We start from the raw sequence: 18,382 nt of genomic DNA, 5'->3' as shown, positions 1-18,382 counted from the left end.
TCTCTCTTCTCTCTCTCTCTCTCTCTCTCTCTCTCTCTCTCTCTCTCTCTCTCTTTCTCTCTCTCTCTCTCTTTCTCTTTCTCTCTCTCTCTTTCTCTCTTTCTCTCTTTCTCTCTTTCTCTCTCTCTCTCTGTGGAGCGAGGCCGACAATTTACTGCCCATTAAAGAAATAGCCTGGGCTAATTAAGATCCCTGGATTGAAAAACCAGTGTGTGTGTGAGAGATGTGGAGGACCACAAACAACCTGTTTTTTTCCCCCCAATTATACATTCCTCTGCTCTGTTGACTGCACCGCTGATGAGAGCCAGGGCTACGCTCCAGGTTCCTCACAGAGAGTCTAGGTGTCAACGTGTATGTACCCTGTTTCTCATCTGACCTTGACCCCTCATTTACCTCTGAAAGAACACAGCCCCCATTGCCTGAAGCTGCCCTCTAACCACAAGTCTAGTACTGTATAGATACTGTAATATTCCTCCATTCAGGCTCATTAAGATGCACGGCATTCCTTGCATTACTTCCCCAACGCTATCTCAACATCTGTGTATCATGAAGTTTACACGTGTTAGCCAACACAAATCTGCTGACGCGTATCTGGCTAATACCATCCCGGTGTTGATACGCTTACCTAATCAACGAGCTGGCTGCTCTCTAAACCAAAGGATGGAGGCTAATGTTCCGTTCCAAATGGAAACCTATTCCCTATATAGTGCACTACTTTTGAGCRGAGCCATATTGGCCCTTTTCAAAGGTAGTGCACTAAATAGGGAATAGGGTGCAATTTGGGACGGATCATAAGCAAAATCTGCTGATGATAACACATGTAAACTTTTATTTATTAGGATCCCCATTAGCCGACGCCAATGGCGACAGCAAGTCTTACTGGAGTCCGACACATTTGGTTTCATTGATCTCAGAGCCTCCGCCTTGGCGGCAACCGGCTCTGCTGTAGTCAAAACACAACGTTGGTTTCAAAGCTAAACAAGCTTCTGTTGCCTGGCTGCCACAGAAGAACCGGCCCGGTCCTGACGGCACAACCATGATGCCAGCTCTACAGGGGATGGTCCTGGAGCAAAACATCCCACCAAGAAGACAGCATCCTGGGTAATCTCCAGTAGGCTCCAATGACATATTCCCCTCTCAGTGAAAACACATCTGGATATCAATATGATATATTTCTCCATATCGCAACGCCCTGAATTCAGCACTTCTTCCCCCCATCCCTCGTAGCCCAGGGGCCCTAACCCAGCTCATTTCTAATCAGTCCTTCTAATGGATGAGACTGGGAAACACTTCCTCAGAGGAATGTGCTGTGCACAATTGAACTGCCTCATCAACAGGGAATGCTGCACTTCACTGAAGTGTGGGGAGATGTGTGTGAGGCAGCTGGCGTGTGGGCGCATTAACATCAGATCAAAGGGACACACACGCACGGATACACACACATAGCCTACCCCTGCACACACACACACTTCAGAGATTAAAAAGAGGGCCTTGTCAGGGCTTCCATCTTCTCTGAGTGTCTGGGTCATCCCATAGACTAGCTGAGGGTTAATTAATCAGCGTGGAGTCGGCTCTCTGTTGCACCTGTCTGTGTCCTCCCTCCCTCTCTCCCAGTCACTCAATGGAAATCCTTTCCCCAGCCCTCCATAAACACAGGAAGCCAAGGCAACAACAGGAAGCTCTGCCTCTTGTTGTGTGATCTTCAGATAAGGAGGAAGAACATCCCATGATAGTATTGGTGAAAACAAGACTGGGATTGTATCGTTGAGGAAGGAACTTCCCAGGGTTTTTTGACGACAGCTGAATATATGAATTTGAATTTAGCCTATCAGAAGCAGGACACCACTGGTGACTCACCCTCTCCACTTAACCATGATGATGCGGCGTCACGTAAACAGAGGAAGAGGACATTTCTCAGTCTGGATGAACAGAAATCCTCATATGTCTATGACTACAGTAAGTCTCAGAAGTAMTGCAGAAAACATTCAGTTGCTACAGATGGTTTATGGAGAATATTTGTGTTTGTATTTATTAAGGTTCACGATTAGCTGCTGCCAATTAAGGCAGTTATATACACATGGTGAACATTATTCATCTGTTTGTGTGGAGCCTTATTGTTTAGCATATGTAATACCTTGATGCATTAAGCAGCAGGACCAAATGACAAGCAAACCATGAAACGAGGAGAAACATCCTCTTTCTGCTAATTATACTCACGATTAGACGTCTCGGCCTCCTATATATCATCCCTCGTCTCCGAAGCGACGTCCCGAGCTGTGTGTGTGTGTGTGTGTGTGTGTGTGTTTGCTGTGTGTGCGCGTGATGAGATTTTGTGATCGTGTGTGTGTGTCTTTCATTCACTCGGTCTCCTCTCACCTGTTTTGAAGATCTCATAGCGGATGGAGAAGCCTGCTCCATGGGTCTCGTAGTCGGACACAAACTTGATGTAGAGCTGGTTCCCAGAAGACACCACGGGTGACGGGGCGATCTTCCCACAGTACTTCCCCACCAGCTGACCATTCTCATCCACGCCATCACGCACCTCCACATAGTCATACCTGGACAAAGGAAAAAGAAGAATCTGTCACATGTTGTATTGGGTAGGTATTATACACACACACACATACACACAACTAGAAATGATGGACCATGTTTATGTTTTGATAGTTGCTCCTCCCTAATGCAGAGAAAACATGCTGCAGTAGTACTGAGATCTACAGGATAAACCCAGGACCAGGCGGGCAGGTCCACATTCCCTCCACGTGGCACAGCTCCACGTTGTTAGATAATGCAGACACTGCAGAGATTCTAGAACAATGACTCCCGGCTGTACTAAGTCTAGGTTTACATAACGCTGTTCTGGTGAAGCTGAGAGTGTGTGTTCGGGCTGGTCTTCTCCCTGGTAAAGAGACAGATGCTTTAAGAGAGAAGTGTGTGTGGGATTATATTTATTATATCTGGTGTGTGGTGTGTGTGTGGGTTGTGTGTGTGTGTGTGTGTGTGTGTGTGTGTGTGTGTGTGTGTGTGTGTGTGTGTGTGTGTGTGTGTGTGTGTGTGTGTTGTGTGTGTGTGTGTGTTGTGTGTGGTGTGTGTGTGTGTGTGTGTGTGTGGTGTGTGGCGCGCGGCCGCGCTGCGCGTGCGTGGTGTGTATTTGAGTATATTACGTCAGTGATCGTGTTATACTCCTCGAAGGTACAGTGAGTCCATCAGAAACAGGTGAAAATGCAATCAGGCGGCAGCCACATGTGCGCACGCTCCAAAGCCTACTAAAATGCAATTTCAGACGCAGGGCTATTGACGTGAGGCACTGGCTAATTGAGTCAGCACGAAGCTTTACGACCAGGGAGGAAAGCGCCTTCCGAATACGAATGGGTAGCAACGGGAGCCAGGCCACACACACACGTTGTGTGTGAGTAACATAAGATGGAGTGTGTCGAGGCAATCTGAATCTGAGCGATGGGTGGTCTGAATGAACACAGCCTAAGGTGATCTAGAATGATAAACAAAGTGTGTGTGTGTGTGTGTGTGTGAAAGTGTGTGTGAGTGAGTGTGTGTGTGTGTTTATGCCTGTGTGTGTATGCATGTGCTGGATAGATGAATACTCCATGCTTTGTTTTCATTGTGATTGACAGGCAGAGTGCAGTAAGGGGAGCTGTGTGGGTTCAGGTTACCATGGTATTTAATCACCCATAACGCCCATTCCCAATGAATTCAGCTCAGTGGGGCACTTATCTAATGTATTCCTGCTCAAACCTCATGACCTGCTGTCTTCTCCCTCCAATCCTCCTTCTCATTACTGTCAACCATTAAAAACACATAACCTAGACCCAGCTACTTAGTGCATCCGTACACACACCACTAGCTGGCGCAACCGCGCACCCCCAACTTTGCTAAAATATGTGCCTCCTAGGCATACTCTAGAAAGGGTCTGCTTTCTCTGTTTGGCTACACCCCGATCCCCAAATGACTGTCGATACACTTTCACCTCAAYAAGTGAAGGTAGGTCAATTCACTTAATGCTTATGGTATTTGCACAATACATGACTCAGGCTACACTCTGAGTGATGGATTGGAATAGGGGGCTACCCCTCGGGTGGAAGGAGACAAGTATCCACATGATCCACCCTCCACCCCCCTCAAATGGTTTCTTTCACCTGCTTTGAATTACACTTAAATGGGGGGTATTTGTGAAATGTTAAGGAAGGCACCATGGGCGACACAGGAGAGGGGAGCACACACTGGATCATTAGAAAGTGGTTATGGCAACCTGCAGCTTATCAAGATATGATCTCAGAAAGAGGCCATATCTACTGTAAGCCATATGTTTCTGTGSTGTGGTGGGCAGTTTTGTTCAGTATCCCCTTCTGTAATATTGGGCTCTCTCCTCTCTCTGCAGGCTGAATCGGACCTTTCCATTCCGCAGCTCACAGCACAGAGGGCATCAATCTTCTGCAGCACTGTTCTGTTGTGTTCTATCTATAATTCACCTCTCTTACTCTGGTCCATCATCGGAAGCCTCAGAAGACCTCATAAAGACGGCGCAGTGGGAGAGAGGATGTAGACGGAGGGATGGAGAGACAGAGAAGTCGATTGAACGAGGGAATGGAGGATAACGCGCCCTGGGGGCTTTCTGTCTGCTTACGAGGCAACAAAAAAAGACTTATTCATTGCTTCAACAATGTCTGGCCCTGGGCCTTCTGTTAGCTGGGTGGTTGTGTTTCAGCAGGTCTATAGGCACCGCTATGATCTGATCTGAGAGCAGTGGTTCTGTGGCCTAGCCCAGGCTGTCGTCATCTGGAAGGCATTATAGGATCGTTTGCAAGGCTGGACAACGCAAAGCCTCAGAACAATTTTCGATTGACAGACATATTAACCTTGTACTGCAATGGGTTAAATCAGGGTCACACAGAGTGATTCTTGGTAGTCTTATACAAATCTACTTTGAAACAAAAGTATACACCTCACACACATGGTTATGGGCTTAAACAAATAAGACACCTGTACCATGTCAGATATAGAGTTGAGTTTGCATCCCAATATTACACTTTATATACATCACAGAAGACTGAAATATAACAAAACTGTTTGACATATAAACACTGGATTTTCGGTGTGTTTAAAAAAATATATATGTTTATTCATTATGAAATGATGTGTGTGTGTGTGTGTGTTTGGGAGCCCTCTGAAGTGAGGGAGGTCCGTTAACAACAACCATAATGTCTGACCCAAAGACCCAGGACAGACAGACGCCCTTAGAAGGGAATACCGTTCTCATCCAAACACAGTGGTGGTGGCCTACTTTTTTTAGCTTGGACAGTCCTCCTGCTGCCCTCGATTCATCATTTCATTTAAAACTCTCCTCAGGCTCCGCAAAGGTAAATTTGGACCCCCCCCCCCCCCCCCCCCCCAGTATAATAATTTGTTATGTTATACTGTATGTTGTCGTTTTCCCTTATAGACAATAGGATCCAGCTGAATCATGCCCAAACCATAACATTTCATTAATCTGTCTGCTCCACTCCAGCCTGGATGTGCCTCCCACAACACTAATAGTGAAAATGGTCTGCCAATCCAGAGGGGAAATTAAAAGCAAAAAGKGATGAATCTAATTCTCCCCGACCATCGCTTCAGCGCCTCCAAATGTATTACCCTGCCTTCTTACTGCGGGGAGCGAGAGAAAGCAATCGTGCTGTGTCAAACGGGAACATTAACCCACCTCACACAACCCAAGAGGAGGCGATGAACCACAGGCTAACAATATAACACAGTTTAAACTACCTTCAGCTTTCCCTTTTAGAAATGATGATCTCTCTAGCTCTATATATAAAAAACATATGATGTGGTTATGATAGATGGGATATGATCCTGGTTAATAAAGAATAATGTTATAAAGCGCTGTTAAAGCTTGATATAATAGGTTATAGTTCTYTAAATCAGGCCCATTTAGAAACATAAGTCCATGACCTAGTAGAAATCTATAAAACAAATGTACAAATGTTATTTTATATTCTTTCCCTTGGTAGAACTGTGTCACAGCAAACTGTCAAAGATTACATCTGAAATGGCAGTCAATTCCCTACAGTGTATAGTGCCCTACTTTTGACCAGTGCACATGGGGCGCCATTTGGGACGCACCCCAAGTCTGTTCTCTAGTGTTTCTTTTTCTAGACTAGGGCTAATTACCACACCAAAAACATGTCACCTCCAAACATTACAAAAACAATTCTCAGTGTTAAAACAAACTAAAGTGGTCCAAACAACAGAACTGAGCTGGGACAGCTCAGTGCAGTGAGGCCTATAGGTTGCGTCCTAAATGGCATCCTTTTCCCTATATAGTGCACCAGTACCCTATGGGCCCTGGTCAAAAGTAGTGCACTACACAGTGAATAGGGTGTGATTTAGGATGCCGCCTCAGAGAGTTCTAGATGGGATTTACAGGAAAAGCCTGTTGTCAGCTGTCCAAAAATCYGCGCTCTGAGATCTAAAATTCTGCTCAAGTGCTAGCGAGACGTCAGAGCTAACAAACTGTCACTCAGGACTGGAGCATCACATCATTACTGTTTCTACAAGGAGGCCGCCGTCCTTCTTTTTCCGAGCGTGAAGGGGACGTACCTCACCAGGTCAGATGGACTGTGCTTACAGCTTTCCTCCAGCATGTGACATTCATTAACCCACAACTATAATAATAGTCTCGCCCAACCTCCTTCCTCCTCTCCTCCCCTCCTCCCTCCTGTCCTTCCTCCTCTCCTCCCCTCCTCCCTCCTGTCCTTCCTCCTCTCCTCCCCTCCTCCCTCCTGTCCTTCCTCCTCTCCTCCCCTCCTCCCTCCTCAGGTCTGTAATGAACTAACTGTCAGTTGCTGAGTCTGACAGACAAGGAAGGAACAGTGTGGGCAGCAACAGACTCTACATTTAAACGTCCGACTCCGTCTCACACTAATCGAGTTATTAACTTTGTGATTTCAGACTGCCGAGTAGCCAGGGTAGGAAAGACCCACAGTTCACTGAGCTGAAATGGAAACTTGGACGTGAGACATCAAGGGTGTCTCAAGCAATCAGTGGCTTTTTATAGCGTCTTACTCCAACAGTCCTGCATTCAGCCAACGGGAGAGAGTCAGGAGAGATTAGTGCCTAACCAAGTTCCCTTAGAACCGGTGTGTGTCTGTGAGTGAGAGAGTGTGTGTGTGTGCGTATGTGTGTGTGTGTGTATGGGAATGTGTGTGTGTGTGTGTGTGTGTGTGTGTGTGCGGGAGGGTGTGTGTGTTTGTGTGTGGGAGGTGTGTGTTTGTGTGTGGGAGGGACCCACCCAGTGGAGGAGGCCACCACCATCACCACCATTCTGAAGAATGATTAGAACCGAAGTGTTTAGAAGTGGGCTAAGGAGGGGAGAGAGGAGGAGAGCTTCTCATTTGGGCCTTATACCATGCCACATGGCTGCATAAGATCCTCCCTACACAAAGTCCTCCACAGCTGCATCCATCAAGGCTTTTGCGTGTCACTCGTTCTGGCGAGCCTAGCTTGGATCAGCCCGGCCCAGCTCATTGCAAAGCCCAGCCAATGTCATATTTTTAGATGCGACTGGTTGGTTTTGATTTTTGCGGCTGCTTCTGCAATTATCATTATCATTGATGGATATATCATTATCAGATCATTATCATTGATGGATATATCATTATCAGATCATTATCATTGATGAATGACATTGTTGAGAGATCCTGCATGCGTTCTACCCAACAATCAGTTGAATGAATTTGGTTATTTAGACCCAATTACTGCATCTCAACACAACACAACGCTCCTTTATTAGGAAATATGAGAGAGAGAGAGAGCAGACAGAATGTGGAGAGGAGTTAGCTAGCCTTAGGGGGTTGCTATCTGCGAAACTTGGCGTTGGCTCACGCTAGGGTAAAGGAAGGTATGTGGGGGAGGGGGAGAAAGACAGCTAGAGGAATAGAACCAACCACTACTGTTAGCGAAGGTCTGTAAACCTCATGTCCTTGTCGTACGTGCAAGGCTTTGTGTTGTTTGCTGTTTTACCTTCTCGTAAACTACGAGGTATGTTCACGCTTTCTCCCTAGGCCCTACAGAAAGCCCAGAAGACCAAAACAGATCAGTACCATATTGCTGTACCATAACTGCTGTTATGAGCTCACCAGATCATTACACAGACAAACCGTAAGCCATGACAAGTCACGATAACGTGATTATAGATGGTTTGCTGTAAGACTAATAGGAACTCTAGTTGGACTGTGGAGTGAGATTTCAAGGAAAACTCCACCCAAAAACGATATTTTKGGTATTTGTTCCATCAGTCCATTGTTGGTGTAGTCCCAAAATATTTTTCGGGTCAGCATTCAAGTTTGCAAGATACAGAACTTTCAAAATACAGAAATACGGTCGGTATGATAAAGGAATTTTCGTTTAGCAGAGGTCAATAGCTGTGACTTGYGTCAAGTGCTGAATGACATTCTGACATACAGTGGTACATACATTTTAAAGTGCGACTGAATGAGGTGCATACAACTGTCAGAGAAACAGTTTGTCTCATGGCATACAGATACATACATGCACTTCAAGGATATATTAAAGACATTATGACCAGTCGTTCCACTAGTCATAAATCAATCGTTGGATAAGCTTGAACTTAAACTTGGTTTAATGTGTAGAGCTCTTGTTGGAGACACGGTCAAAGGCTAGCTAAAGGCCAACAAACAGAAAACCTGTATTCCTTTTCACCCTAGAATCTATTTCCTTTCACTGTCTATTCATGGGGTTAAACATTTAATGGAAGCAATAATTGTAGTAGTGTTGCGAGAAAGTGTTAAAGTGCTGGTATTTTGCACTCATTACGATCCCTTCATTTTCCATAAAACATCTTGTTATCATGAATAAAACAGGGATGAATAACCACAATTAATTAGAGAATCGCCCTGGGCAGAATGGAAATATGCATTTAGCACTTTTCCCTTTCCAAGTCAGCTCCTGAAATTAAATACCATGCATATTTGTAGAAGAACATGTCTATGAATATTCAGGTAGTCACATTGCTGTTACTGAATATCCAAGCAGATTGTTTTCTAGGAAATGCATTATAACATTAACTCGGGGTCGGGGGACAGTAAATAACCGACTAAATTACTCAACAATCCCCACATACTGAAGTCTTGCCTCATGTCCTGCAACATGGCCTACAGTGCCTTGCAAAAGTATTCACACCCTTGGTGTTTTTCCTGTAATTTAAATAGATTTTTATTTGGATTTCATGTGATGGACATACACAAACTAGTCCAAATTGGTGAAGTGAAATGAAAAATATAACTTGTTTCAAAAAATATATATATATTTTTTAAACTGACAAGTTGTGCATGCATATGTATTCACCCCATTTGCTATGAAGCCCCTAAATAAGATCTGGTGCAACCAATTACCTTCAGAAGTCACATAATTAGTTAAATAAAGTCCACCTGTGTGCAATCTAAGTGTCACATGATCGGTCACATGATCTCAGTATATATACACCTGTTCTGAAAGGCCCCAGAATCTGCAACACCACTAAGCAAGGGGCACCACCAAGCAAGCGGCGCTATGAAGACCAAGGAGCTCGCCAAACAGGTCAGGGACAAAGTGGTGGAGAAGTACAGATCAGGGTTGGGTTATAAAARAATATCTGAAACTTTGAACATCCCACGGAGCACCATTAAATCCATTAATAAAAAATGGAAAGAATATGGCACCACAACAAACCTGCCAAGAGAGGGCCGCCCACCAAAACTCACAGACCAGGCAAGGGGGGCATTAAATCAGAGAGGCAACAAAGAGACCAAAGATAACCCTGAAGGAGCTGCAAAGCTCCACAGCGGAGATTGGAGTATCTGTCCATAGGACCACTTTAAGCCGTACACTCCACAGAGCTGGGCTTTACAGAAGAGAGGCCAGAAAAAAATAAGCAAACATGTTTGATGTTTGCCAAAAGGCATGTGGGASACTCTCCAAACATATGGAAGAAGATACTCTGGTTAGATGAGACTAAAATTGAGCTTTTTGGCCATCAAGGAAAACACTATGTCTGGCGCAAACCCAACACCTCTCATCACCCTGAGAACACCATTCCCACAGTGAAGCATGGTGGTGGCAGCATCATGCTGTGGGGATGTTTTTCATCGGCAGGGACTGGGAAACTGGTCAGAATTGAAGGAAAGATGGATGGCGCTAAATACAGGGAAATTCTTGAGGGAAACCTGTTTCAATCTTCCAGAGATTTGAGAATGGGACGGAGGTTCACCTTCCAGCAGGACAATGACCCTAAGTATACTGCTAAAGAAACACTCAAGTGGTTTAAGGGGAAACATTTAAATGTTTTGGAATGGCCTAGTCAAAGCCCAGACCTCAATCCAATTGAGAATCTGTCTTATGACTTAAAGATTGCTATACACCAGTGGAACCCATCCAACTTGAAGGAGCTGGAGCAGGTTTGCCTTGAAGAATGGGCAAAAATCGCAGTGGCTAGATGTGCCAAGCTTATAGAAACATACCCCAAAAGACTTGCAGCTGTAATTGCGGCAAAAGGTGGCTCTACAAAGTAGAGGTCGACCGATTATGATTTTTCAACGCCGATACCGATACCGATTATTGGAGGACCAAAAGAGCCGATACCGATTAATCGGCCGATTTAAAAAATATATATATATTTGTAATAATGACAATTACAACAATACTGAATGAACACTTATTTAAACTTAATATAATACATCAATAAAATCAATTTAGCCTCAAATAAATAATGAAACATGTTCAATTTGGTTTAACATTATTTAAAAAAAAAACAAAGTGTTGGAGAAGTGCAATATGTGCCATGTAAGAAAGCTAATGTTAAGTTCTTTGCTCAGAACTCATGAAAGCTGATGGTTCCTTTTAACATGAGTCTTCAATATTCCCAGGTAAGAAGTTTTAGGTTGTAGTTATTATAGGAATTATAGGACTATTCTCTCTATACGATTTGTATTTCATATACCTTTGACTATTGGATGTTCTTATAGGCACTTTAGTATTGCCAGTGTAACAGTATAGCTTCCTCCTCTCCTCGCCGCTACCTGGGCTCGAACCAGGAACACATCGACAACAGCCACCCTCGAAGCAGCGTTACCCATGCAGAGCAAGGGGAACAACTACTCCAAGTCCAGAGCGAGTGACGTTTGAAACGCTTAGCGCGCACCCCGCTAACTAGCTCCAATTTGTAAGTCGCTCTGGATAAGAGCGTCTGCTAAATGACTAAATGTAGCTAGCCATTTCACATCGGTTACACCAGCCTAATCTCGGGAGTTGATAGGCTTGAGTCATAAACAGGGCAATGCTTGAAGCATTGCGAAGAACTGCTGGCAAAACGCACGAAAGTGCTGTTTGAAAGAATGCTTACGAGCCTGCTGGTGCCTACCATCGCTCAGTCAGACTGCTCAGTCAAATCATAGACTTAATTATAACATAATAACACACAGAAATACGAGCCTTGGGTCAAACTAGTAATATCATCAACCATGTGTAGTTATAAACTAGTGATTATGATTGATTGATTGTTTTTTTATAAGATAAGTTTAATGCTAGCTAGCAACTTACCTTGGCTTCTTACTGCATTCGCGTAACAGGCGGGCTCCTCGTGGAGGCAATGAGAGGCAGGTGGTTAGAGCGCTGGACTAGTAAGCGTAAGGTTGCAAGATTGAATCCCTGAGCTGACAAGGTAAAAATCTGTTTGTTCTGCCCCTGAACAAGCAGTTAACGCACCGTTCCTAGGCCGTCATTGAAAATAAGAAAAATATATATTTTTGGAGAGTAAAAAAAAAAAAATATATATATATATATATATATATATATATACAGTGGGAGAACAAGTATTTGATACACTGCCGATTTGCAGGTTTTCCTACTTACAAAGCATGTAGAGGTCTGTAATTTTTATCATAGGTACACTTCAACTGTTGAGAACGGAATCTAAAACAAAAACCATAAAATCACATTGTATGATTTTTAAGTAATTAATTTGCTTTTATTGCATGACATAAGTATTGATCACCTACCAACCAGTAAGAATTCCGGCTCTCACAGACCTGTTCGTTTCTTTAAGAAGCCCTCCTGTTTCTCCACCCATTACCTGTATTAACTGCACCTGTTTGAACTCGTTACCTGTATAAAAGACACCTGTCCACACACTCAATCAAACAGACTCCCAACCTCTCCACAATGGCCGAAACCAGAGAGCTGTGTAAGGACACAGGGATCAAATTGTAGACCTGCACAAGGCTGGGATGGCTACAGGACAATAGGCAAGCAGCTTGGTGAGAAGGCAACAACTGTTGGTGCAATTATTAGAAAATGGAAGAAGTTCAAGATGACGGTCAATCACCCTCGGTCTGGGCTCCATGCAAGATCTCACCTCGTGGGGCATCAATGATCATGAGGAAGGTGAGGATCAGCCCAAGAACTACACGGCAGGACCTGTCAATGACCTGAAGAGAGCTGGGACCACAGTCTCAAAGAAAACCAATAGTAACACACTACGCTGTCATGATTAAAATCCTGCAGTGCACGCAAGGTCCCTCTGCTCAAGCCAGCGCATGTCCAGGACCGTCTGAAGTTTGCCAATGACCATCTGGATTATCCAGAAGGAATGGGAGAAGGTCATGTGGTCTGATGAGACAAAAATAAGTTTTTTGGTCTAAACTCCACTCGCCGTGTTTGGAGGAAGAAGCAGGATGAGATACAACCCCAAGAACACCATCCCAACCGTGAAGCATGGAGTGGAAACATCATTCTTTGGGGATGCTTTTCTGCAAAGGGGACAGGACGACTGCACCGTATTGAGGGAGGATGGATGGGGCCATGTATCGCGAGATCTTGGCCAACAACCTCCTTCCCTAAGTAAGAGCATTGAAGAGGTCATGGCTGGGTCTTCCAGCAATGACACACGACCCCGAAACACACAGCCAGGGCAACTAAGGAGTGGCTCCGTAAGAAGCATCTCAAGGTCCTGGAGTGGCCAAGCCAGTCTCCAGACCTGAACCCAATAAAAATCTTTTGAGGGAGCTGAAAGTCCGTATTGCCCAGCGACAGCCCCGAAACCTGAAGGATCTGGAGAAGGTCTGTATGGAGGAGTGGCCAAAATCCCTGCTGCAGTGTGTGCAAACCTGCGTCAAAACTAACAGGAAACGTATGACTCTGTAATTACAAACAAAGGTTTCTGTACCAAATATTAAGTTCTGCTTTTCTGATGTATCAAATACTTATGTCATGCAATAAAATGCAAATTAATTACTTAAAAATCATACAAATGTGATTTTCTGGATTTTTGTTTTAGATCCGCGCTCACCAGTTGAAGTGTACCTATGATAAAAATTACAGACCTCTACATGCTTTGTAAGTAGGAAAACCTGCAAAATCGGCAGTGTATCAAATACTTGTTCTCCCCACTGTATATATATTGGCAAAATCGGCATCCAAAAATACCGATTTCCGATTGTTATGAAAACTTGAAATCGGCCCTAATTAATCGATCGACCTCTAYTACAAAGTTTTGACTATGGGGGGTGCACGATCGAGTTTTCCGTTTTTGTGTCTTATTTCTTGTTTGTTTCACAATAAAAAATATTTTGCATCTTCAAAGTGGTAGGCATGTTGTGTAAATCAAATGATACAAACCYCCCAAAAATACATTTTAATTCCAGGTTGTAAGGCAACAAAATAGGAAAAATGCCAAAGGGGGTGAATACTTTCGCACGCCACTGTATACTGTACTGTACAAACCAAACCTTGGATAAATTCCACAACAGAGTAACTAGCAACCTTGTAAAAATAGAGAGAGAGAAGATTGGAAATTTGAAAAGAAAAGAAAGAAGGAAGAAAAAAAAGACGATAAGGTAGACACAGACAGTAGCAGAGTAGCAGGTCCTCATATTGTCTGTGTCAGTGAGCCATTTCTGGGGCTATTACTGAGAGGACAGCTCCCATTTGTCCCACCTTGATATCTGAGAGGGCTGTGATAACAGAGAAAGGAGAGGAGAGGAAAGAAGAGGAGAGAAGAGAAGAAGAGAGAAGAGGAGAGGGGCTATACTGCAGCACGGTTTAGATCAGGGCTGGATTTAGCCTTTTGGGGGCCCTAAATACGATTTGGATTGGGGCTACCCTGACAAAATATTTTAGTGGTCCCCCTATTGACGGCGGATRTGAGTTTTAAGGTTCATTTCTTGCAATTCTATATTTTTTTTGCCACGGAGCGTAGAGAAAATGTTGCCGTTTTAAAGCACATTTTCTGCAATTCTACACATTTTGCCATTAGACTGCGAGAAAATGTAGCAATTTTATTTTAAAAATTCATTAAATTCTACAAATTTTACCATGGGGCACAGATCTTTTTTTCTTCAGTTTTACAGCTAATTTCCTGCACTTTTATTCATTTTGCCATGAGATGGTGATAMATTTTGCCGTTTTAAAGCAAATTTCCTGCAATTCTACTCATTTTGCCATGACTTATGCCATCTTAATTTGATATCTGAGTGAGAATGACTAAGAAAATCAATGTGGGCCCCCTGGAGGCCAGGGACCTGGGCCCATGCCCTGAGTGCTCGGTCAGTATTCAGCCATGATTACTACMAGTTTAGATAGCTGGCTAGACTGACTACCAATCCAAAAATGGTTAACTGACATGGCTAATTGATTGACTGACGGTGGCTGACATAACAAGAGAAAAACTGTTGAATGWTGCACAATCAAATGTCAAAATTGCACCTGTTCTATTCTACATTTCTTACTCTCGATTGTAAATTAAGACCCCGACAGTTCCTAGGGCCATTGTTACAACAATGACAAGTCAAGGGTAATAAAAGGGGGATGGGGGGCTGGCGGTTATGTGTCACACCTCATCCCCTCTGTCCCTCTTCACCCTACCCCTCCTTTCCTAGTCTCCCTGGCCCTATACCACTAAAGCTAGAATGCCGGCATGAAGCATGAATGGGGGCCGGCCATCAAATTTTTATTTTAATACTTTCATAGGACCTCTATAGGGCTGCCTGCCATGACACGTGACCCTGCGGTCAGTGAGCCTTCCCTGCCCTGCACATGTCTCCTGTAATGATGCCTGACCCCATGTCCTCTCAGTGTAACTGACAGCCAATCACAGAGCACATATACAGGGTCATCCTAGGGTCACTCTGACACTGTACAGGAAGAGTATGAGAAGAGGAAGTGCCTCTGCCGCGAAGGAATACCGTACCATACAAATAATTATTGTCCCTCTAATCCATTTCATTATGATGATGATATGATGAATGCTATGAAAATAAGAGGCAAGTAGGAAGGCGGAAGAAGAGGGTCAACAAGTATTTCACTGTAAACAATGGACTCATGACCCACTGAACTTTGTGTGGGACTGAAGAGAAGATACGGTATGACTTCTGATTTACGAGACAGCCAGCACGGCGAGCAAGACATATGTAAAAAATAAGAAAAAAACAGACACGCACATTCAAAAACAAGATAATTTTCAAACTATATGGCCCATTTGTTGACTACTGTGAGATGCATGCTCCCTCCCTCCCTCCCTCTTGAGTAATGAGCTGTGTGTATTCTGCACAGTGGATTCTAAGGGTGGGGGGAGGAAAGGGGAAGGAACGGGGTCAAACAGAGGTAAAGCCATTAGGTGGCATTTCTAGGCTTTTTTCCTCTCCACAATGAGGAGAGAGAGAGAGAGGAGAGAGAGAGAGAGAGAGAGAAAGAGAAAGAGAAAGAGTGTGGTAGTGGTAGTATTAGGCTAATGGGTGACAACATGAAAAACGCTGACGGTCTGGGGGCGAAGGGTCAGTGTCGTCCCCTGCTCTTGCCGGGTAGAACAGAGAAGGATAAACCAAGACAGGCCCATCTCCTCTCTCACTCAGCCGTCCCCTGATGCTTTTATCTGGCTCCACACTGGCTAGGGAGCTGGCGGGCAATAGTAATAACTGTACTGGGACTTATTCAATTAAAAAGGCCCATTCACCTCTCTCTTCCTCCCCATCCACCCTCCCAGAAGACTACAGCATAGAAACAGCAAGGGGTTATGGGAGGCCGCGCCCTGCTAGCGCTGGACCAGGTCAGAGAGACATACAGCCGGCTGGGAGTCTGTAGGGGCTGGGATAGAAGTCTGGGATAGCCCAGTTATTGGCTGGAGAGAGGAGCAGGGAGGACAGAAGGAAAAGGGATTTTGTGCAGGGCGCCCTTTCTACTCTATCACAGACACACAGAAGACAGAAGTGGCAGGTAGCCTAGCGCTTAAGAGTGTTGGGCCAGTAACTGAAAGGTCGCTGGTTTGAATCCCTGAGCCGGGGAATCCCTGCTGTTCTGCCCCTTGAACAAGGCAGTTAACCAACAACTGCTCCCCGGGTGCCGATGACAAGGATGTTGATTAAGGCAGCCCCAGCAACCTCTCTGATTCAGAGGTTATGCAACTGACTAGGTATCCTCTTTATTTCTGCTCTGACAGGAAGCGGAAGAGGACGACGATAAGAAAACAACAGGAGTCATTTGGAATGTGTGAGCCACATGTATTTTGGCGTGACCAGTTATTTGACTGATTGCCAGATAGCCAGGGACGCTCACATCCTCTTCTCATGGCTGCCTCATCCCATCCTCATTTCCAATCAAAATTCCCTTTTGTTCACACTTTAATATACTTGATTTGTCTAACGAGGATGTTGTTCGGAAGCCAAATAGGCCATGCTGAGATGGCTGTGAGGGGGAGGTGTCAAGCAGTGCATCTCTTCCACAACAACAAAAACAACATGTGTGAGCTGAGGGCTGTGGCCCGGGCAGAGAGTAGGGTGTATGGAGGGGTTGGCATTGCCCAGTCTTTACCCACTGCCCATGCTGATTAAAGTGCTGATCTGATGGGCTAGCCTAGTTTTTGGAAGGCGAATTTACTCACCTCTCCTTACTGGGCCTTACATGCACACCCTGGTCTGGCTGGAGCCCATTCGCCTAGTAACTAGCTGCCTCTGACCATGCTTGCGTCCTAAACTGCACCCTAGTCCCTATATAGTGCATTACTTTTGACCAGAGGCTCTAGGTCAAAGTAATGCACTATAGGGAAATGGGTGCCGCTATATGCAGCCCATGTCCCCCTCTAGCCTCTGAAGGGCCTAAAGATGGCGAGGAGAGGAGGTGAGAGGCCCTCTCTGTGACCCTTTTTAGGGGTGGCGCGGTTCAGGGGTAGGGGGTGGCACCAGGGTAGGGTATTGTAACAGGGAGGCCACTAGCACCCCACTGTGAAACAATTCAATCTTAAAAGGGTACTATATAGTGGTGCAGAAGGACGAAATATACCATCCATGTGCCTATTGAGGCTATTTAGGTAATATAATTATGATGTGAGGAAAAGGCGGTAGCTTTGTTGATTTACAGAGAAGAGATCAAGTGGGAAAGCCAACAAAGCGGGGGTTTGTGGAGTAGCTTTAACTCAATCAGAGATTAGCGGGGTCCAGAGACATCCATCACTGCCTGATTTCCCGCTGCCGCTGCCTCCCGCTTGCAGTCAGCCCACACACAAACATAGACGCAGGCATGCACAAACACACACACCCGTGTCAACCTCCAGAGAGCTGTGGAGTGAGGGCCCGGGAAACACCACACCAACTATCGACGAACAGGTTGGCAAACCACTCCACGGTGTGCATAATCACAGAGACGGACGGAAAACTATGGACCGAGGACGTTTGGAATCCAGCCAGCCTGAAATAGGACTTTCCTACCTACTGCAAAACAAACCCACTTGGCCTTCAAAGCCTCTCCTACGAAGCAAGGAGGCTTTAGGGCAACAAACAGGTCTGGGAGGACCTGAGAAACAAGGGCACATCAATCAAACCCTGAGGGCCGTTCAGGACTACGGCACTAAACCAAACAGGGCTGACATGCCCAGACAAGGTATATTAACACCACTGACTGCAGCCTCAGCCGGTCACGTCAACAGACCTCCACAACCTCCAATAGGCCTCATCAATTAAAACAGGATTCCGTGGACTCTTTCCTATAGGGACTGGGAGGGTGGAGGGCGGAGGAGAAGAGAAGCACTGTGAAGTACTGTTTTCTACTCACCCCCCCTCTTCCTACAGCCATCTCATAATTACCCCTGGTTTATTTCCCCCTTTTGTTGTTTCGAGCGCAACCAGAAAAGCTCCATGTTGAAAACAGCCTCTCTTACATGGAGACAGAGAGAGAAGTGAGGAGGAGGTGAGCTAAAGAAAAACCTGTTGCTAATCATATTATGCTTATGTGAAAAGCGAGTGAGTTGAGACTGCATGCGTATATTGCCAATGTCTTTTGGAAACAGCTCACTCATTGAATTACAACCTGAGTGTTTAATGCTTCTTCC

General features: G+C 45.0%; 1 protein-coding gene across 1 annotated transcript in view; it reads right to left on the bottom strand.

Annotated features, from left to right (window-relative positions):
* The window catches only part of LOC111973563 (neuropilin-1a-like), an 88,316-nt gene that overhangs the window by 56,730 nt on the left and 13,204 nt on the right, over window positions 1–18,382 (bottom strand). Inside the window, 1 exon segment of the mRNA XM_070446814.1 lies at window positions 2,377–2,558. Coding sequence (XP_070302915.1) covers window positions 2,377–2,558 — 182 coding nt within the window.

This window comes from Salvelinus sp. IW2-2015, linkage group LG14 (assembly GCF_002910315.2).
Source record: "Salvelinus sp. IW2-2015 linkage group LG14, ASM291031v2, whole genome shotgun sequence".
NCBI lineage: Eukaryota > Metazoa > Chordata > Actinopteri > Salmoniformes > Salmonidae > Salvelinus > Salvelinus sp. IW2-2015.
Note: the sequence above shows the minus strand (reverse complement) of the source record. Positions and strands in the feature narration are given on the sequence as shown.